Source organism: Empidonax traillii, unplaced genomic scaffold (assembly GCF_003031625.1).
Source record: "Empidonax traillii isolate 1590-97213 ecotype Southwest subspecies unplaced genomic scaffold, ASM303162v1 scaffold226:size936269, whole genome shotgun sequence".
Lineage (NCBI taxonomy): Eukaryota > Metazoa > Chordata > Aves > Passeriformes > Tyrannidae > Empidonax > Empidonax traillii.
In genome coordinates, this window is record NW_020955419.1 from 831,745 (window position 1) to 853,060 (window position 21,316).

The 21,316-nt window shown below is 43.4% G+C and overlaps 2 protein-coding genes across 17 annotated transcripts in view; one reads left to right on the forward strand and one right to left on the reverse strand.

Annotated features, from left to right (window-relative positions):
• The window catches only part of LOC114059477 (guanine nucleotide exchange factor DBS-like), a 162,057-nt gene that overhangs the window by 61,243 nt on the left and 79,498 nt on the right, over window positions 1-21,316 (reverse strand). The gene's annotated exons all lie outside the window — the stretch shown is intronic.
• B3GNT5 (UDP-GlcNAc:betaGal beta-1,3-N-acetylglucosaminyltransferase 5) lies at window positions 1,210-20,814 on the forward strand. 2 transcript variants are annotated; one of them, XM_027887987.1, is made up of 2 exons: window positions 1,210-1,231; window positions 17,579-20,814. In XM_027887987.1, exon 2 carries the CDS (start codon window positions 17,922-17,924, stop codon window positions 19,056-19,058), a length of 1,137 nt encoding a protein of 378 aa, XP_027743788.1. In that variant the 5' UTR covers window positions 1,210-1,231; window positions 17,579-17,921; the 3' UTR covers window positions 19,059-20,814. The 2 variants fall into 2 exon arrangements, with proteins under 2 accessions (XP_027743788.1, XP_027743787.1); XM_027887986.1 differs by lacking the exon at window positions 1,210-1,231 and adding an exon at window positions 16,961-17,065.

The following is a 21,316-nucleotide window of genomic DNA, read 5'->3' on the forward strand; positions in this document are numbered from 1 at the left end:
CTATAAAGTACTTAGTCATACTAAGGCATACAATAAGAGAAAGAAGAGATCAAGTGAAAAACTCCATAAGCCTTGAAGTTTCTCCAAACAAAACCTGTACTGCAAAGCAATACATCCTTCTGTGGAATCATTAGCTGTTCAGATTTTACCCTTGCTCTACTTTTGCTGGATGACCTTGACAACAGTATTCCAATCTCTGATTTTCTCTCCTGTGTGTGAAAAGAAAACAATTCCTCGCTTCACAAAGATGTCACATTTATGGTTGCAAAGCGACAAACACACCCTAATTGTCTTGATATGCAATAGTTAAATTTCTGTGAAGTCAATGATGAGGTCAGGAGTGATTCAGATCAATCACAGTCATGTGAAAGAATGGGAGATACACAATGGGTTTGTGTTTAATATTTTGTTGAGTGAGAAGTCTCTCTGATTCTATGATTCTATGAAACCATACAAGGCACAGCATTATAGTGGCTTTTCAACTGAATTTGAATGAGTGCTTTTTTTTAACCCACTTTTTCTCTTTACAAAAGTTTGGAAAAGTGTATTTAAAGAAGTTATATTCATAGCACTTACTTTGGTTTGTTTTTCAAATACTTCTGTCTCAGTCTACTGCCCATGGAGACTTACTATTGATGCTCTTTAGTGAATCAGGCATTCATTCCCCTTAAGGTGGTGTAAGAAGTCACCACGGTTTGTGGGGAAGGCAGAAGAGAAAAAGAAACCCCAAATCACCCTCTTTCTTACTCCTCTTGAAATTTCCAACAAAAAAAAAAGCGGGATGTTTCACTGTGATCCGCAAACTAACCACCTAGCAGTAAGATGTTATTTGGCACCTCGGAGACTTAGAGCAGCAATTAGCTAAACTTAAGAGCGTGAGGCATTTTTAAGATGTAAGTACTTTCGAACTTCTAAGCAACATTACTTTTAGCTCTTTCGAGTGCCGTGGCAAGGCGCAGTTTCCCCACGCAGCTCGCAGCAGTCTCACCCTCCCCACCTCCTGGGGAGCAGAGATAATGCCCAGGGCTCGCAGTGCCGCGGGCGGGCAGGGTGTTTACTAACAGTGGGACACCCGAGCCGAGGAGGGAGCCCGGGCCGGGCGCGGGGAGGGGGCGGAGCCGGTGGCTCCGGGCCCGGGAGCCCATATGCTACCGGGGAGCGCGGCCCGGCCGGTCCCTCTTCCCCGAGGAAAGAAGCGCAGGAGAAAGCAGCTCGCCGGCCGGTCCTGGAGGTGAGGTGCGGGAATCTCTGCTGGGCGTCGTCCCGTTCCCCCTCCCGCTTTCTAAACTAAGAGCAGCCGGCTCGTTCGTTCCTCTTGTAGCTAAAGCGAGTGGCCGGGTAATGAAAATTAGAGAAAATATTCTGGATTTCTAAATTTCTTTTTTTTTCTCTCTCTCTCTCTCTTCTGTCTGGCTTCGGGGATTGTAAGAGCTGGTCTGTTCAGGGGAGGAGGGTGTTTCACTTATCCGCGTTTCAGGAATTGTGGTTCCCTGCTTTGGACAAACGAGTTTTCCAACTGCTTTGTTTCCAAGGTTTCGGTGCAGACCGCATCCATTAACGCCCTACGCGCCTGCTCCGCTCCCGTCCTAAAGAAGGGTCTTTTCGGGGGTTTGGGATTTCAAATTTCTGTGATAAACGAGACCCAAAGTTTAGTGCAGATTTAATGTTTGTTCTTTGTAGCCTTTTAGCAGATTCCCCCCAAACCTCTGTCTGGCAGTCGATTATGTTTAAGAAGAAGAAAAAAAAAAAAGGGCGGAAAAATATGAGAAGCTTTTTGTGGCCCTTTCAGGGTCTTCTCATGCCCTGAGCCTTGGAGGGAAAACCCGCGACGACTCGAGCGTTGCGGTGAAACAACCCATTCAAAGCAGCGCCGTTTCCTCCCGCCCCTTGTTCCAGCAGCCCCTCCCGGCTTCCTATTTCTCCAAACTAATTTTTTTTTTTTCTACTGGAAAAGTGTGGGATTTTTTTTTTTTCCGCTCAACTATTCCCACCCAAGAAACTCGCAAACCCGGCTGGGAGTTTCTCCGCGCAGCCCTGGGTTGCAACACGGGGACGCGTCCCCGGGAGCGCCGGGGCAGCCGCCCCCCACCCGGCCTCGTTAGTGCCCGATGAGCCCGGCCGGGAGCGGCTCCCCCGCGGGAAGCGGGCACGGAGCAGCCCTCTCCCGAGCGGTTTTTGGGAACTCCTCAGGGAAAACAGGCGGGAGAAAAAGCTTTTGGGCAAAACAGGCAGAGCGAACGTTTTTCCAAGCGCGCCTTTGCGCCAAGCAAAGCTAAGAAAAGTATCATTCTTTGCCTGTGCTCTTGTCCGGGCTGTGGAGCTCCCCGGGGGGGGGAGGTGTGCGGGGACGGGCCCGGCCGGCCCCCACCTTTGTTCCTCCGAAGGGGCGCCCGCAGCCGCATGGCTGGAAGTTGTTGTCTGCCCCCCGCCCCGCCCAGGCCGCTCCTGGGCTCCCCGGATGCCCCAGGGGATGGGGATGGGGGAAAACGCGGCGACGGGAAGGATCACGATAGCTTTGCGCTGCTCTAGGGGTTCGTGGGGGTGCCAGGAGGCGGCAACAGCTATCCGGGGAAACCTCGTGGAGGCGGCGGGTTGTCCTTCAGCCCGAGAGTTTCCCAGTATGTTGGACTCTCCTGGGTTTCAAAGGTTTTCGGAAGAGCTCAGGATGCTCTTGGCGCCGTGCGGGGCAAAGCCGCGGGCGCGGCGGGGCCAGAGGAAAGGAGGAGCCGCTTTGGCTCATCCGCGGAGCACAGGGAACACCTGGACTATTTTGGGAGAAGCAGCTTCGTTAACTGCTCCTGCGCAAGATCTTGGGAGTACCCAGAGATGGGAGACTGATATCACTCTAGTGTAAGCAACTACAGGAAGTGCAAGACAATGAGAAACTCCTGTAACTATCTTGGCTCTGCAAAGTAGTGGCGAACTCGGTACGTGCTGCTCGCTTGTGCTGCTGCATCCTCATCTAGGGACTGCCCAGGCTGATGCCTGAGGATCTCTTAGTGTGGAAACTACTAATGTAGCTGTTGAAATCTGTTTTGTATGATGATGTCTTGTTCTCCTACCCAATTCTTGCATTTCTCCTATCAGTTGGAAAGGGAAAAGGATGGGGTTGGCAAAGGGATAGATTAATTTTTAAATAGAGAAAATAGCTGTAATCTAAGAGAGGGTAAATGCCAGGGCTTTTTTTCTTTACTTGTTGAACAGGGCAGGAGACAGTAAATCACTGTTGATAACACCCATGGAACATTCTAGTATTCCAGAAGGCTGAACTGTTACATAGATTTGGATGTTGGTCTGGTATTTTGGAAGTTGCTGGTTGTTCTGCACACAACTAGTTTCATAGAAGTCTGTCTATTACATACAGAAATGCAGTATCTCAGTAAAACTGTGGGCTTTTTTGCTGGTAGGGGTTTTGGAGTTTGTTTGTTTGTTTGTGTTTCTGCTTAGAAACCTAATAGCAGTATCTGCTTGCTAGTTGTCTTCACTGAGTGAATTAAAACTCTATCACTTTCTGCTTTCTCCAAGATCCTAAATTATTGAGAAACAAACTGGTTGTTCCTGCTGCCCAAAGCAGTAGTTGGGACAGTCTCTCTGACATCTGGCCAAACTGGAGTAGTGAGTACTGACACTAGGAATGGTAATTCGCCTACAGATTAGGGAGAAGCATGTGGAAAACCCTGCAAGTCATTGCTTATCGCGTGTAATGCCAGTGGCTTATGTGTTTGGTGTTACTCTGCACCTACAGTGTTACAGCATCTAGGATGTACTGAGCACGGCCTCTCCCATGGTTATCCCTCTATGCCTGAGGAATTGCCTCGATAATCCTTTAATTTGAAGATGTTGGTTACTGAAAGTACAGAAGTACTGAGGGGGTTTTGTTGGGAAAGCTCCCTGTGGTTTTGCTGTTGGGTCTGCTGGGCCTTGGAACTGGCAGAAAGAAGCGGAGGGAGCCAGAACACCATGGACTAGCATTGCACTACTGGCTCTTCCTTCCAGATGGCACTTGCAGAATTTAGTCATATCCTTAGCTTCCTAGGATATGTGCATCTTGACTGAGGCTGTCTGATTATTCAGCAGACCTCAGCGATCCTGCAGAAAGCAGCATGGTCCACCTCTGTCAGGTTGGCTGGAAATGAAAGGAGGGTTTCCCCACTGATAAAAGAGACATTGTATAGTTGGATTCTTTGTAACATTTGGAAGATTGTGGTCCAGATCCTGAACTGAGATCTGTGCACTCCTCAGCCTTTAAAAACTGAAATAATAGTCATGGATACTAGAGAGGTTCTGCTCTTTCATAAACTTTCTTCGTGGGACATTTGCCCTTGGCAGCAACAAAAGGGAAATGCTACAGAAGTACCTCTGAGAGATGACACTTGACTTAAATTCTGTAGTCAATGGGGAAACCACCACAGTGTATGGAAATAGGATGATGAAACACCTTTGCTTTGGAATTTGCAGCTTTTCAGAATGAACCTGTACCAGTCCTGAGGTTTACTTATTGCTTGACTGACTGCCCAGGCTGATCTTCAACTCAAGACAGAATTGTGGCTTGGAGATCCTGTGGCTACTACATGTCCGAATAACTCAGAAAATCTGCCAGATCCCCAAACTGCTAAACAACCTGTGAAAAGACGAAGGGAATGTTGTAAGTGAAAGCATCTTGGCTGGAAGGACTCCTGAAGAGGGACATACATCTACATATTGCAAAGACCACGGGCTGTGGGAGTTGCTGCCTTGTCGTGCAGAGGAAGCTGATTTCCTACAAACCAGTTTCATGAGGTCAGGGATGACTGTCTGGTACCATCTCCAGATTTCTGGAGGTAGTTTTAAACTTGAATAGAAAGTGTTTGATCACTCAAAACTCACAGGAATATTGCCATGCTCTGAAGGTACACTGTCAGCTTTTGGGTGCAGCAGCTCAACCTCACCAATTCCGGTGAGGCCACGTCTTTGGAATAAAGAGCTTCTTTTGTCAACACAGCATATTGTTGGAGGTACTCTGGGACATGGGTGGCAAAGGAAGGGATTTAACTTGTCTTTTGCATTTAGAGCTGAGGAAAGTTTCTTCAGATTGAACATTCTGTTGGCCCAGTAAGTCTGCTCATATTTCTTCTGCTGCTGCATCCTGTGATGTTTGTTTTTCTCAGTTTCACTTCTGCAGAGACCTGAGGAGGCTTGTCAGGCAAAACTGACCTTTTGTCTTAGGGCAGGAAACTTGGTTTTTTAACTGCTACTCATCATACATCACTGCAGCCCTGTACCTTCTAGTTGTATTTTTCCATGGAGAATGAAACAGAGGGAGGATGGACGGATTTCCTGATACTTGAGTTGGTTGCTAAAGGAAGATTAGGCTTTAACTTTGTACTGTATAATGGAGCGGGTCAGGTGTTTTATTGTTAAGACCATAAGAAGTGCTTTCACAACTTGTCCTTGTAAGTGTCCTGACTTTCCAACAAAATATTATTCGCTATATTTTCCAGTAGGAAACCCTCATAGTGGATACTAAGGGTGGCAAATGTCATTCATGAGTCATTCTTATAACTTTTTTTTTCAAGGTTCTGACTGCTTTGTCAGCAAGACTTGAGTGAAGTCCTGTGATAGTTAAAAATACTGACTTTGTAGTGCACTGTAGTTAAAGCTCAACTTTCTAGAATGATCAGGCTTCTTTAGTGATGTCTTTGTTTTTCCTTCTGTCTTGCTTTCTGCCTTGCAAGCTTCTGCTCCCATCTTCATAGCTTCCTTCTGGAGTCCACAGTGTGGTGTTTCGTGGTCTGCCTCTCGATGAATTCCACTTATATTTCCTTCTTAACTCCATTTCACCAAACTGTCCTCACAGCAGTTCTTGATCTGGTGCTGTGTGTATGCAAGTGCTGAATGTAGTTCAGTCACATTCTTGGCCTTACGTTAGTCTTGCGAAAAAGTGTTTATATGTACACACATATGTACAATAGACATGTATTTTTAGATATAAAAAATATTATTTTTACTAGCTCTTGATATTATTGAATAGTGTGACCTCTCATCCATTTCACCTAAGCAGAGTCAGGTACTTGTGGTTAAATGCAAATACACAAGTTCCTTCATTTAATTTACAAAGACTGTAGTCTTGGAGAAATCTCTCTACCTATTAAACATGTTGGGAGTGTTTTGCAGCTCCTTTGTTTGACTTTTCTTATCTGATTTGAATCTTGAAGGTAGGCCTGAGGAATTCTTTGTTTAGTCATCTGTTCTGTGGCTTGTTATGGCCAGTGGCTTGTTAGCAGCTCTCAGCGAGGACACTTGAGCCGTGATGAGCTGGAAGGGCAGGATGCTGTCCTGCAGTGGCCGCAGCTCTCTGTGTTGTCATGTTTCTCATAAGTGCGTGTGGGGGGTGTTGGTGCTTTTCTTTGCTTTTCTGCCATGAGCCTGTGCTGCTCCTGCTCCCCAGATTTCATAACAACAAAAAGCAGACGAGTGTCTCCTGTTCAATCCCTGGCCCTGTTCCATTGCAGAAGAGGCTGTCTAAAAGGCCAGAATTCTTCTTAGTTCCCACAGAAGTAGGAGAGGATTAATGGAATTCATCCCACCCGGTTTTCAGACAGGCTTAAACAAAGCGTTGCACTGCTATTATTCCAGGCAATCTGCAGCTCCTTTGTATATGCTGAGGTGGTTCTCGATCCACATTATCCTAAAATCTGAGATGTTTCTGCCTTTCAGGCTGGCTTGAAGCAAACATGGAGACCCCCCATGTGTATTTATGTGCCTTTGGTATTGAATTTGTTTTTAAATTTTCAATGCACCGTCGGCTTTTGCAGTGAAATATTTGACTGTCGTGAAAACTACATCGGAGCCTTGAAACTTATGTAGTCTTATAAAATAACTGAAATTAAACATTTCACTACTGATCTAAAGGAAAAGGATAGATGGATATATGAATCTGGATCTCACAGAAGTGCTAAATCAGTGGTGAAACATTATCCCCTCTGGTCCTTTTTGTTGGCCAGTTCATCTGGTACATTTAGGTTTAGCTAAATTTTGCTGTTTCCTTAATCTTTTCCCCAAACTGACAGTCACTTCACAAGGAGTGATATCTTTTGATACAAACAGAGATTGGAGTGCCTAAACCTTACAGGTTTGGATGGTACTTGTCTGATCAGGAGTTTGATTACTCAAACTACCTGTTCCTCTTAACATAATGGTTATTCGGTTTAAAAGTTAACACTATTTTGGGCTTTCCTGTGCCAGAGAAGGCTGTGTGAATGCTTTCAGAACTGCAGGCTGGAAGTTAGGAGAAATGGACAGTCTGATATGTTGCTATTTCTAGATAATGGTTTGCCTAAAGTTAGGGTGACTCTTTAATTGAATTCAAGGTGCCATTTATGTAACTTTAATTTAAAGGCATTAAAAATGTCAGTTCTTTAACTTCTGTTGGTATATCTTGAATGACTAGTACTTCATGCTTTTATAGAACATGTGTATATGTGTTTTGTATATACAGGCTTCATGTTTATACAGAATTTGTATGTGTTGAGACAGTTGTAGCAAATTATTGCTGAACCACCCCAAATGGTAATTAATCTCTTGAGAAAATAACCAAAGTACAAATGCTAAACAAGAAGTGAGTGCGTGGTCAGATAGGCCACTTGCTTGATTTGAATAGATGCGTTTCCTATCAATAAAAGAAGACAACTCACTACATGGGGTTATCCATGAAGCAGACAGGGTCATTTTTCAACTCCCCTCTCCCCCCAGCCTCGAGCAGAATACAGCATTTCTCTTTTTTAGCTTAAGAATTACTGGCAGCTCTGCACAGCAGAGAACGGGAGAGTGTGAGAATGAACAAGGCCCGATTCTGTTCGGGGCCAAGGGAACAGCGTGCAGTGACCGTCAGTTCCTCAGTGCATGTACAGCTGTGGCTGTATGGAAAGATGAAGTGGCTTAAGCAATATTTGCTCTTGGTGACCTCAAGAGGAGGCCTTTGAAGTGCTGTGCTAATGGCAGCTCCACTACATTTGTGGGAGGGGATGAGCCATTAGGGGCCATCTTAAAGAGGTCCTCTTCCTCATGATTGTTCACTCATCAGAAAGCTCACCTTTTAAAATTAACTATACATACACATGCTTCCTTAGATATTGATAGAAGTATTGTTTTTCTCCACAGAGCAGCTTCTTTTCTAGGCTGATCCTAGAAGTTTCCTTTAAGTTCCTTTAAGAGGGCTGTGAAATTACGAGGAGACCTTTGTGTAAGTACTTGTGTACTTTGCTTGAGGTACAGCTCTGTGCATGGTGGATTCAGTGTAGCATCAGACCTTGAGCTTGCTGGGTCTGTACATGTGGTGTGGGACGCATGGCCTTGAAACTGAAGACCTGAGTACTTCCCCAGCAACACCAAACTTTAGTCTTTACTGTGTGGTATCCCTCTGCATAGGACTGGGATGTGATTTCCTCCTTACTTTCTACAAAGTGTGTAAGGAACTGAAAACCAGGCTGTGTTCCTGAGTGTGTGACCTGAGTCACCAAGATGGAAGAGTTTTTAGCTAAAGTGGTGATGGTTCTGACTGATGGGATGGGAACCAGAACTAGTGTTCTGCAGCCCAGCTTCCTCAAATTCTTGTGTATGTGGTTTTTGTCTTCCGGGGCTCTGCTTGTAGGTTTGGGAACAAACTCCTGGAGGAAAAGATTTGATACAGAGAAGGGTGATCCAGGATTTCTGTCACGCTCAGCTATGTATAGGGCGTAAATGGTGTCAGGATGGTAAGTCAGCATGATACTTGGCTAAGGTTAATAAGCCAGGCTTAAGAGAGACAGGCAAGTTTATGCAGCTGAACTGAACTGGGAAGTCTAGATGGGATGATATTCTTCTGTATGGACTCAACAGTTCACATATCTCACAGATCTGTGCTAACTTATATCTGGAAAGGAGAAAACTAGTCTCATAGAACACTTAAAAAAACCCCACCAGTTCCTGTACCCTGTAAGTTAACCTGTATTTTGACTTATAATTTCAACATGTTTTATTATATTTTCAAAACGAAAGGAGAAAACCGTAATCCTTTTGGCACAGAAACACCCTGTATCCTAATATACAAATTGAACTTCCAAATCCTTATTTGCTTGTGTTCCTGCCTTACTGCCCACATGATAGTTACTCATGTAACATCCAAATTTTGACTGCAAACTCTGACTGCAATATGGGACATCCATTTGGAGTTTGATGCTGAATTGGGGTTATAGACTAGAGTGTTGTCAGAGAAGATGGGCAGACTGGGGAGTAGATGAGGTAGCATGGTGTCAGTCTTGGGTTTACATGTGCCCTTCATACACTTTCTAACTCAGTGCATTTTTTTTAAATATTCTTACTAGGCAAAAGAAAAGTTTCTAAGTCAGGCCCCATGGAAAGGCAGCTTGAACTAGTCTTACAATTAGTTGTGTCAGTCTGAAATTTGACTTCCTCTTTTAGTTTGGCAGTTAGCATGGAAAAAGTCTGCTTCAGATAGTTGTTCAGCTTGATCTTCTGGTATGGCCTGCAGATTGGAACAGAAATCACCTTAGGTTTGAGGGGAAAATAGGCAGGAAATAACATCTCTAGATCTAGTTGAAAATAAATATTTGAATGGGTTTACTTAAAACAGGCAGCAGAAAGAATTACTGATTACGTAGGGCCATGATGTTGCAGCTCTTCAATTAGAACATGCTATGAAACAGGGATTCAGTATTAATGTGTAACTAGGGAATTTGCATTTTCTTGTCTTCCAGTGCTGAGCTTTGCACTGTATCCTTAACTACCTGATATTTCACAATTGCTTATTTTGGTACGGGAAAAACAGTTTTCTTAAATGCTCAGTTCAAAGCTTGCCATGTGTAATGGGATGTCCTTATTACAAGGTTGCCTGCAATACACTTATTGAAAGAGATGGATATAGTAATGTGGGATAGAAAGCAGTGGCAAGCGAGCCCTTTGGAATACCTCTGTTTTGCCCACTTTTGCAGGCAAGGTGTGTTGACAATATTCTGAGATTAAGTGAAATATAGTCACTAGAAAATTCATTACAGCACTTGTACAGAAGCTTCCAGATAAGATTCCAAATATGAACATAAATGATCCACTATAAAAGGGGGAGGGAGATGACTTTGCAGAGGCTATACCTGACAGGGTAACATTAACAACTGCAGGTAATGTGCTCTGCCCCTTTGCTGCCGATTCCTGCCTTAGCACATGGGAGTAAAAGGAACGTGTTCCAGTCTGGCCCATCTTTAAATACTGGCACTGTAGAACTGAATTTACATAAATGCAGACTGCTGCTCAGTGTAGCATTAGAGCTCACTGCTGCCAAAACAGATGCAGTGAGTTGTGAAATAGGTGCCATTACAGCCTTTTTAGCTGTGTCTTAAGAGCTCTGACTTGTCTCTGTGGAAGTTAAGCACTTAACTTAGACCCTTTCCTCAGAAAATGAGGGTGTATCGCCCCAATCATGTCACTGCAAGACCAAAACTTCAGGATATTATTCTTACTGTCAGTGCAAAGATCGGGCTCTTTTCACTCAATCTGCTTCACATAAAGCAGAGAATTTCATGTTGGTGCTTGTATGTTTTATGCAAAATGACTTGAACTAAATGACTCATATTTTGGAGACTTTCATTCTGAAAAACACCATCCTTCCTTCTAGCTTGTATGGGGAAGAGTCTGCAGTGGATATAGCAGGTTAAAACAACTGAGAATTGCAGTCAAAGTGTAGACTGGTGTTTGAAAGATGTGGTCCTGCTCTGCTCCTACCATCTCCACAGTGGCTGTTTTGGGCAGCTGATCTTCACGAAAGCTACTTAAGAAGGCAAGTCTGTCCTTTCTGACAGATGTATCATTTTAGATTGGCGTGTAGCAGCTGGGAAGCTTGCAGCTCATTTTAAGGGAAATTGAAGAAATCACTCTATTCCTTTCTACCCAATAGTTACAATAAGTACAAAACCTCTGTAGAAACTCAATCTCTACTGGCAGTTAGCTGCCTCCTGGCAGTGCTAAGCATTTACAACCTGTTTCTGCTTCCAGCCCTGAAAGAGTTGAACTGCTTTAGTCATCCAAAGCTTTGCCATCCTTTTGATTTCTCTGCCAACCAACACTTCAGAGATTGCTCAGCACTTGCAAGTTTTACACATCAGTGAGAACCAGCAAGTGGGCACAGCATTCAATGGCTCATTTTTCTGGGTGCTGTTGTAGTTATTTGAGATACGAAACTCCCCTGGATGTTGAATGCCCTTTTTTTTTCTCTTTAATAAGGAGATTGCTCTTGACTGAGCAACTTTGGAATGATTTAAAGAGTTGATGTTTTGGAAAGTGTTGGATGTTCACTTCCATAGAAAATCACGTGTCTGTTCAGTCTGAGAAGTCCTCAATGCATGCACAAAGAGCATCTAAGAGTGCTGATTTCCCGTCCTAGGAAACCACAGCCTGAGTAGAAGCTGGAGGCAAATTAAAGGGCTTGCAGGCAAAGCCTGCACAGGAGATTGCAGAAGATGGGTTATATGTTCATGAAAAAAGTCTTAAAAGCTACTGTCAGTCATCCCTGCATTATGTTTCTTATTGATGCAACATCCATGACCTGACTGTAAATTTTTCATGGGTCTTTGTAGCGCGTTCTTTTCGCTAATCCCATTGCCATTGTGACCATGTTTTCCTACAGAACTTGGCTTCCATTTCTCAACAGTTTGTACAGAACAGAACAAGGTGGAATAGTGGAAGTTTTGACATTACTTAAAATTATTTTCTTTGCAAGTTATTTGTGATTTCTTTTCATCTTGGTGCTTGCAAACCATGTAGGAAGACAGACTTAGCTAAGTACCTTACTGCATCTTTTTTCCTAAAGGTGACCTTCTGTCACTATGACAGGAAGTCCTAGAAGTGTCAGAGTGTAACTTGCTCAGTGTTTCTGTTCTGTTTTCTCTTGTGACACGGCTCACATAAAAGGAGAAGCTGAAGATTAGTTTCCAAGCAACTTCTTAAGATATGTAAGAAGTTTTTCAAATATTGGTAAGTGAAGAAGGAGGACATAGGCCAGGGTAGAGATGAGAGAAATTTGTGAAGACACCTCAGCAAAGGAAAAAGTGATCAGAGGAACCTGGGTTGCATAATCTTGTAGCTAAAGCTGTAAGCAGCAAACTCCATTTAGGCTTTGCTCCTATTAAGTTAGATACTTTCTTAACAGTTGGAATGGAAAATCTTGATAAGCTTGTGTTTTATTATTATTTGATGTGCGAACTTGACTGGGTTTCCTTTGGTCTTTGGGTGTCAGCAATACATAAATCAGTAATGCTGGAGATGGAAAAGTTCAATTTACAGGAATTATAACTGTTTAAATTGCTCCAAACATGGGGGAAAAAAAAGTTTTAAATTCTACTTAACAAACAAAACTCTAAAACATATCAAAACACATGTTCTTTGAAACCTGTAGCCTCTTTCTGAACAGATTTTGAAAGCTCAGGAAAATCTAACTCGCTCTTTTCTTGGCCCATGCAGATTTAACTGCAGCATGTCTGCTTCGGTCACCTCTGTGGCTGGGCACATTCCTTTAGTGCTGTAGGATTGGTCACAGATGCTCCTGTGACATCTGATGTCAGGATGGAGCACACAGGATGGAGTCCACCTGAAGCAGGATGGAGCACCTCTACGATGTGCCTTCCAACACTCCACTGTCAAACAAGCTCAGATGGAGTAGCTCATGTGACAGGACTATCCTGACTTTGGAGCAAAAGCCTGTCCTAGGGCTTCAAGTTTTCTGTGGCCACAGAGCCTGGCCAGTAGCTTAGATTTGAAAAGACTGAAAGCTTCAGAAACAATGCGTGTTACATCTGGTTCTACAAAGGAAACTCTTGAATCCTGTTGTGCACTTAGGTTAGGCATAGCTTGACCTCAATTAGCCGCTTTCTGATACTTCTTCAGGTTTCATCAGGTTGCCTTTTGAGGGCAAAAGGTTGGGAGAAGGTGAATTTGGCTTGTTGAGCAACTGTATAAACTCCAGAGCTGTCGAAGGTTGCCTTGATGAGGACTGGGGGAAGAGTGAGTGTGAGGCTGTCCCCCCGGCTTTTGATTGAACTCAATCATTGCATAGAATGGCACCCTTCAACTGGCTCTTTGTCACAGCCAACGACAAGACATGGACATAAGGATCAGCAGCTCTTTGGATTACTTCTGTTTGAAACCAGATAATGTTTCAGTTTTACACTCTTTCTTGTAGGTCTTCTGAACTTTATCCAAGAGTTGTTGATGTTAAAGGGGCAGTTGCTACAAATTGTACAAAATGTTTCTATTTAAGATAGTGCTTCGTGGTATATCCTGTTGTCTGGCAAAGCCACTTGTGATCTAAACTTATCTTCTGTCCTAGGCAGAGTGAAAAATAACTGTACATTATGATCTTTGTCCTAAAATGCGGGTTGTGCAGGGCTGATTCCAACAGGATGAGGTTCAACAAGGCCAAGTGCCGAGTCCTGCACTTTGGCCACAACAACCCCCTGCAGCGCTACAGGCTGGGCACAGAGTGGCTGGAGAGCAGCCAGGCAGAAAGGGATCTGGGGGTGCTGATTGACAGGAGGCTGAACATGAGCCAGCAGTGTGCCCAGGTGGCCAAGAAGGCCAATGGCATCCTGGCCTGGATCAGGAATAGGATTCCAGCAGGAGCAGGGAAGTGATCCTTCCCCTGTACTTGGCACTGGTGAGGCCACACCTGGAGTGCTGTGTCCAGTTCTGGACAGTTCAGGAAGGATATTGAGGTGCTGGAACAGGTCCAGAGAAGAGCAACGAGGCTGGTGAAGGGACTTGAACACTCAAGTCCTATGAGGAGAGGCTGAGGGAGCTGGAGTTGTTTAGCCTGAAGAAGAGAAGCCTCAGGGGAGACCTCATCACCCTCTACAACTACCTTAGAGGAGGTTGTGACCAGGTGGGGATATGTCTCTTTTCCCAGGCAGCTATCAAGACAAGAGGGCACGGTCTCAAGCTCTGCCAGGGGAGGTTTAGGTTAGACTTAGGAAGAAATTCTTTGCAGGCATTGGAATTCTAATCAGGCATTGGAATGGGCTGCCCAGGGAGGTGGTGGATTCTCCATCCCTGGAGGTATTTAAGAAGAGACTGGATGTGGCACTGAGTGCCATAGTCTAGTAACTGTGGTGGTAGTGGATCAAGGATTGGACTTGGTGATCTCAGAGGTCTTTTCCAACCCATCTAATTCTGGGATTCTATGATGTGGTGTATTGAAGCCTAGCCCTGCATCTGGTACCACATGACAAAATTTGTAGCTGTTAGAAAATGAGATGTTCTCTCTGGGCAGTCTTAGTTGGTCTCTCTTGGGTTTAGGTTTTTATCAGGGTAGTGGTAGTTGGGAAAAACCACCATATCCAAGTGTGAATGTTGTCTCTTCATGGTTCTTCCTGCAAGGGTCTGTGTCTCTGGTGTTTCATGTCTGGGGTGCCTTTGTGTTTCTTTAGGATCTCTCTTGTCTGCCACTCCTCAGCAGACTTCCCAAAACTGTTCTATCCTGAAATAAACTTCATAATGACTTTTTTTTTTTTTTTTTTTTTTTAATTTTTTTTTTTTTTTTTTTTTTTTTTTTTTTTTTTTTTCCAAATATTGACTTCTGTGGATATTTAAAGTAGCTCCCTAAGGATTGGCTTTTCCATAGCGGTCACACTACAAACTATTGAGTTCGCGAGACAACCCACTTTCATACCAGAATATATTCTGAATGCAAAATACAGAACAGAACAGCTGCTACATTAAGTGATTCATGCTTGTGGTAATACTGAAAAGTTAAAGCTCCTTTAGGAAAGGCAGGATTGCTACAGGATGACAAAAGCTTCTAGTACGTACTTGCAACAGGGGGAAGACCACGTGCAGTCATGAATCTGAAATCTATTGGAAAGGAAGGCAGTTGCAGGAACTTGGTGCTTGGTTCTCACAGTCTTTCTCAGGCCTCAGAGTGAATCTAACAGCTTTCAAGCCACGAGTAAGAAAATGCACATCAAGAGGCAAAGTACCTTAATTATGGTCAGAAAAATGACTGTCAGACATGGTTTTATCTCTGTTCCATGGGGTTTCCTCTTGCTAGGGAGAACACACACACTGCTGTGTTGGACTGTTTTCTCAGGATTATGAGATTCACATGGCAGCAAATAGCTCCTGTGGTGACTCAACCTGCTTTCCTTAACTTCCTGTTAAGGGAAGGAGAACATGACTAAGCCCAAAGGATGGGTTTTGTAAATGGGGCTATAAAAAGTTCTGACGGTCAAAGAGACTCTGCTTGTGCATTAGTACCTTCAGTGCAAGTATCCAGACCTTTTTTGGAGAGAGATAGGCAAGTATAGGCCTCTGTAAATTTCATCAGTATTGTTCATCTATAGTCACATTTTAAAGTTTTACCTGAGAGGTATATTTCTGAGGAGGATTCTGAACAATTTCTGACTACTAATGGTTGATTTAGTTCCTCTGAACTAGATCAAGGAAATGACAGACCAGGCTGTTCTAGCCCTTACTCAGTTAATTTAATGGCATGTTTTTCTGCAAGGAGAAGCTTAACCTCTCGTTCCAGCATCCCTGACTTCAGGAGGGAGGTGCTAGATAGCAGAAAAGGGAGTCTGTGCATCTCTCTTGTCCCCTGCTATCTGCTCTGTATTTAAAGCTATTTCTGTGATGACTTTTGTGTTTTGTGGTGGATTTTTTGATTGGTTTGTGGGTTTGGTTTGGGTGTTGGTGGTGTTTTGTGTTTTTTTCCTGAGGACTTTTATTTTTCCCTAGTGGGGATAACTGTCATGTAGATTAGTTTCGCTGCTAGGTTTCAGTGACCTTGTCCTTTGTATTTGTGGTGTTGATTGTTGTCTCCTTTTACCCGATGACAGGGGCAATTGCAGACTGTTGCCAAAACTACTTCTCCAAGTGTAATCTAAAGAAGTTGTATTTGGTGATGAGGATTCCCATGTTTACCAGGGTAAACTTTGCTTCAAGTGGTTAAATAGATTACTTTCAGTCCTCTGCTTTTAACCTTATCATGATGGTGGTGGGCAGACTGACTACCTGGTATCTTCAGACCAACTCCTCCAAAAGACACTACCAAATGTCTGGATTTCTGTAACACTCCAGCTTGTCTGCATCTCTGAAACAAGAGTAAGCTTTACAATAGTGTTCTATTGTAAAGTTGCTGAGTTTATAACTCTGAGGTGCATTGTTTAACTTCATGTTTCCAAAATAAAAAGGGTTTAAACTGATACTATAAAAAGCGCTGACTGACTTTTATTCACCAAACTGCCCATACAGCTTTTCTGTTATGCATTACAATCTGCAATCCTCGGGTACACCAATGCGTGGTTCCCATTTTGAGCAGCCAGTTGCCTTCCTGAAGCACCACAAAATTGCTCCAAGTTTTCTTATTTCTATTCTGTGTTGTGTTCTCATCATTATCTAGTTGCAAGACTTCAGATGAGTAAAACATTCTCAAAACATTTGTGTTGCACAGAACTTCTAACTTAAAAATGATAGCTTGTGTTCTCCTGCTTCAGGAGTTATTTCCATGCAGCCACTGCTTAGCTTGTGGGGTGTCATTCCTTACGGTGCTAGTCCTACATTTCTTGGTTGACAAAGCTCTTTATTTTCGTTTTTTTATGGGATGAACGAGGAGGTGCAACTTCAGGCTGTTCTTGTCTGTTACATGGAAGAGTAACAGTGACAAGAACTGATTTTTAAACTGCAGGGTGGGAAGGCTGGACTCGGGTGGCTTTTTGTGCTTTGAGTTCTTCGCTAAACCCTAGCTGCTAGCAGAGACAGTAGCCCTGAAGTGTGAGCTGTCCGGTCTCCAGAGCTGTACCTGTGACAGGGGTGCAGCCTGTCTGTCTGTCTGTCAGCCCGCCCCTTAACGGTAGCTCGGGTGACCAGCTGTGTGCACGGCGGGCTCGGGGCGGTCCCGAGCCGGGGCTGGGCCGTTTGGGACCGGCCGGTCCGGGCACGGTTGAACTCGCGGCGCTTCTCGAGCCCCGCAGCTGTCGAGTCCAGCGGGCGCACCCAGCGCGGGGCCGGGGCGGAGCGGCGGGGCCGTCCTGGCGCTCCGCGGGGGAAGGTGCTGGATGAGGCTGGGGGGGATGGAGCTCTGCGGGCAAGGGGACGGCACGGCAGAGGCGGGAGGCGGCCGTGGGGGACACCGAGGGCTGCCAGGGGTCCGGCCGGAGCGCTCACCCGGCACTCCCTGCCCCGGGAGCTCTAGTTTGTGTCTTTAGCAGACCGACTGCCCAAAGACAATTTGTAACCCGAGACGTTTGTAGGCTGCGTCCCTCTCCGAGCTTAGAGTTTAAATAAAATGCTATCCATGTTAACAGCGGTGGGCATTTCTAAGAAAGAGGTTTCTGTGTCAGGTTCCTCCTTCCTGGCCTCCACAAGCTTGCTCTGGGCCACTGATCACCTCTGACTTGCTGCCAGTTGGGTTACTTTTTTTCTTTTGGGGCGTGGGAGGGGCTGTGTTTGTGTGTGGGTGGTGATGGGAAGCGTCTGAGTAGTCAATCATTTCCATGACCAAACCTAAACACAAATGTGTTAATAACTGTTCACAGAAATCTTTCTCCTCTCCCCCACTTAGAATTGGCAGGTGTTCATCTTCATGAAGGAGGGGAACACATGAGAAGATCTGATTAGAACCACAGTGTTTGTTTCAAGATGCCCCAAAGGGAAAATACTCATCTGCGAGTCTCATCTTTCAAAACTGCCTGTGTTCTTTCAATCAAAGAAAAACGTTTTTTGAGAAAGATGACTTATGAAGTCTGTGAACAAAGCTGGCTTCACAAGGATACTGAGTGAAAGACATCATGCCTTACAAGGGACACTTATCTTGAAGGGGTGACACTGTGCTCTTAAACAAAAACACACGCACTTGAAAAACACTGATCCTGAACAGGAATAAGGATTATAAAAACTGCATCAGAATGTTTATTAGTCCCAGAAGAGTCAGAAAATGCCATTTTTTGCAGATATTTGCCACTTGCTTCATACTGTGTCTCATGATTTTTTGGGGACCATTTGATAATCACATTGTGAGCCATATGAAGTCCTACTCCTACAGATACCTCATAAATAGCTACCATTTTGTGAATGACAGCCTGTCTATCAGCAGGGATAACCTGGACAGAGTATCGAGCTACCAATACTTGATTAACCACAGAGAGAAATGTCAGCAGCAGGATGTCCTTCTCCTATTGTTTGTGAAGACTTCTCCTGAAAACCGTCATCGGAGGGATGCAATCAGACAGACTTGGGGTAATGAGAAGTATGTTCGTTCTCAACTTAATGCCAACATTAAAACTCTTTTTGCTTTAGGACGACCAACAGACCATCTGCAGAAAACATGGCAGCAAAGGGAACTTGAGTTTGAAGACCAGAAATACCATGATTTGATTCAGCAAGACTTCTTGGATACTTTTCACAATCTTACTCTAAAATTGCTTTTGCAGTTTAGCTGGGTGAATGCCTACTGTCCTCATGCCAGGTTCATTATGTCTGCAGATGATGACATATTTATCCATATGCCAAATCTTGTTGCTTATCTCCAAAGTCTAACACAAATGGGTGTTCAAGATCTCTGGATTGGCCGTGTCCATCGTGGATCCCCTCCCGTAAGAGACAAGAGTAGCAAATATTACGTTCCATATGAAATGTACCAGTGGCCCTCTTACCCTGACTACACCGCAGGAGCTGCATATGTCATATCCAGTGATGTAGCAGCTAAAGTCTATGAGGCTTCACTGACTCTCAATACAAGTCTTTATATAGATGATGTTTTCATGGGTCTCTGTGCCAATAAAATGGGAATTGTACCACAATATCATGTATTTTTTTCTGGGGAAGGAAAGGCTCCATATCATCCCTGCATTTATAACAAGATGATGACATCTCACGGACACGTAGATGATCTTCGCCAGCTCTGGAAGCAGGCTACAGATCCCAAAGTTAAAAAGATTTCTTCAGGGATTTGGGGTAGAATATACTGCAGACTAGTCAATATTGTGCTTCTCTGTAAACTGCACTATGAGGACACATATCCTTGTTCAGCTGCATTTTCTTAATACTTGAATATCTGCACAGAAGATCCACTGAGCCAAAACAGAGCAACAACTTTTTAGGTGTTTATTCAAAATATATGTAAACATGGAAAGAGGTAAAATTTACATGTATTTGGGGTGGGCAGGGGGAGAGGAAGAAGATGGTCCCAGATTTTGTTCAGAAACTTATTGGAATAGCTCTCCTGTTGTACTGCAACTTTTTACATTGTAGCCTGTTTTTTTACACTCTTCAAGGGATGCAAGTCTGGATTATAAATGAACTATAATAGACTTCTAGACTTTGAAATGCTTGTTGAAAATGTTTGTTCCTTTGAACTTGTCAGTAAGTCTTGAGGTTTTTTTTTTTAAAGATATGTGAACTAAGGCATGTGGCAAAACAAAAATCTGTTATATCAAAATGGAATAGACCTTTCAAAACGTAAGGAAAGTGGAACTTCTGACTTGATGAATGAGAGTATTGCAGTAGTTTAAGGCAGTGTAAACTCATTACAAACATTCACCATTTCTCAGTGTTTCATCGAAAGTCAGCCTGGACCTGCACAGTTGACAAACAGTGAGTGCTAGAAGTAAAGCCCTGCTGCAATTGTTCTCTCGAAGTTCCGTGAATCTTTGAAACAGGGAAGCAGTGTTTGAATGCCCTCTGACTTGGTGGTTTTAAGTGAAAAAGGAGCTCCCTTTAGAACTTGAAGTGATAAAAATCAAATACTGCTCATGTAAGTGGTTTGGTTAATATTTCTCTGCCTTCTGAAAACTGAATCAGTGTATTTAAACAGTCCCATCTTTAATAAGCAAATAAGTTAAATGAGTTTTCTTTTAAGAATGCTTCTGTTTTCCAATATTCATGGTTCTAAAGGTTAAAAGCAAGCAAAAGTCACCGAGAATGTTACTTAGAGCTAACGTGAAGCTTTTAAAGACTTAAAAAAGCAAAATTTTAAGCAGGTACTAACAAAGAGGGAGGATATTTTCTGCACAAACTTTGACTTCGCATTGAAGGGATAGGGAGATGGTGATTCACAGAAACCCAGTACGCAAATCAAACCAACTAAAATATTTTTCCTCAAAATTGTCGTTAAATTAATTTCAGGGTTATTCGTGTCCACAAAACCCTGTACCTTGAATATATTTCGATGTTAATATCACCTGCAGAGGAACATTGGAAAATGTTCCTGGGCATTGGAAATCAAACCAATTTGAACTGAGTGATGTGCAAACTCCAGCCCTTACGAGCTGTGCTGGGGTGCCACAACCAGAGCTGTGGGCTGTCTGCAGTTCTGTCTTGTACAGCTCACTAATGGTGCTTCCACAGACTCTCAGGACAGATGTCTTAGTTGCTAATTGCAAAACCTGTGGTGGCTGTACAGGACTTGCTAGTTTGAAGCTGTGAGTAGTAAAGTTGGTTTAACGAACTGCTGTTGCTCTTGGAGCTGCGCTGCGGGGTTGGTGGTTGGAATGGATAATGGTGTCTCTTAGTGTAGACAGAATCCAGGAGTGAGCTTGCTGACTGTTCTCTGAGCTGTTCACATGGATGATAGGTAGCTACATTTAAAATATGTAACTTTCTATAATTGATTTTCCAGAAGGAAGATAATAAGAATCTTAACTGGTTCCAAATGTTTGGCATAAAAAAAGCCTATAAATGAATCATTTATCAGTGTCAAAATGACTGAAGAATATAACTATACTTTAGAAAAAACCAAATCCAGTTCCTGTTCTTGCCTAAACATTGATTACAGTACTGAGAATGTGTATTTTTTAAAAGGAAAAAAAAACCACAAGACAACCCTAGATCTATATAATCTGTTGCTTACAGAGAAGATAAATGCACATATAGAGAAAGTATTATTCTGTACTGAAGGAAAGCTGCTTCATCCGATTTCTGAGTTGTTTTGAGCCATTTAAATCAACAAAGCTGCACAGCAAAACTGCACTGCTAGAAAAAGCCACCCTGTTCACCGTAGGGAAAGAGGGTCTTCATATGCAGTATGCAATCAAAATGGACTAGTAAGACCACAGTTTTTGCAGCATAACTATGTGTTGGGATTTGTTTTCACTCATACAAGCAAAAGTAAAGTAAGCTTTAAGTAGCCTAAACTAGCTAACATCTAAAATGCTGCTTAAATGTAGTTTGCCATTATCTGAAAGTCACTTTTGACCATTGAAATACTTTGTTTTACAGTTGGTTTGAGTTTTGTTTGGATTGTTTCTTAACCTTAAAAGGGTCTTGATGTTTGTAGTATGCATTTTCTTTTGCTGCAGTGAAA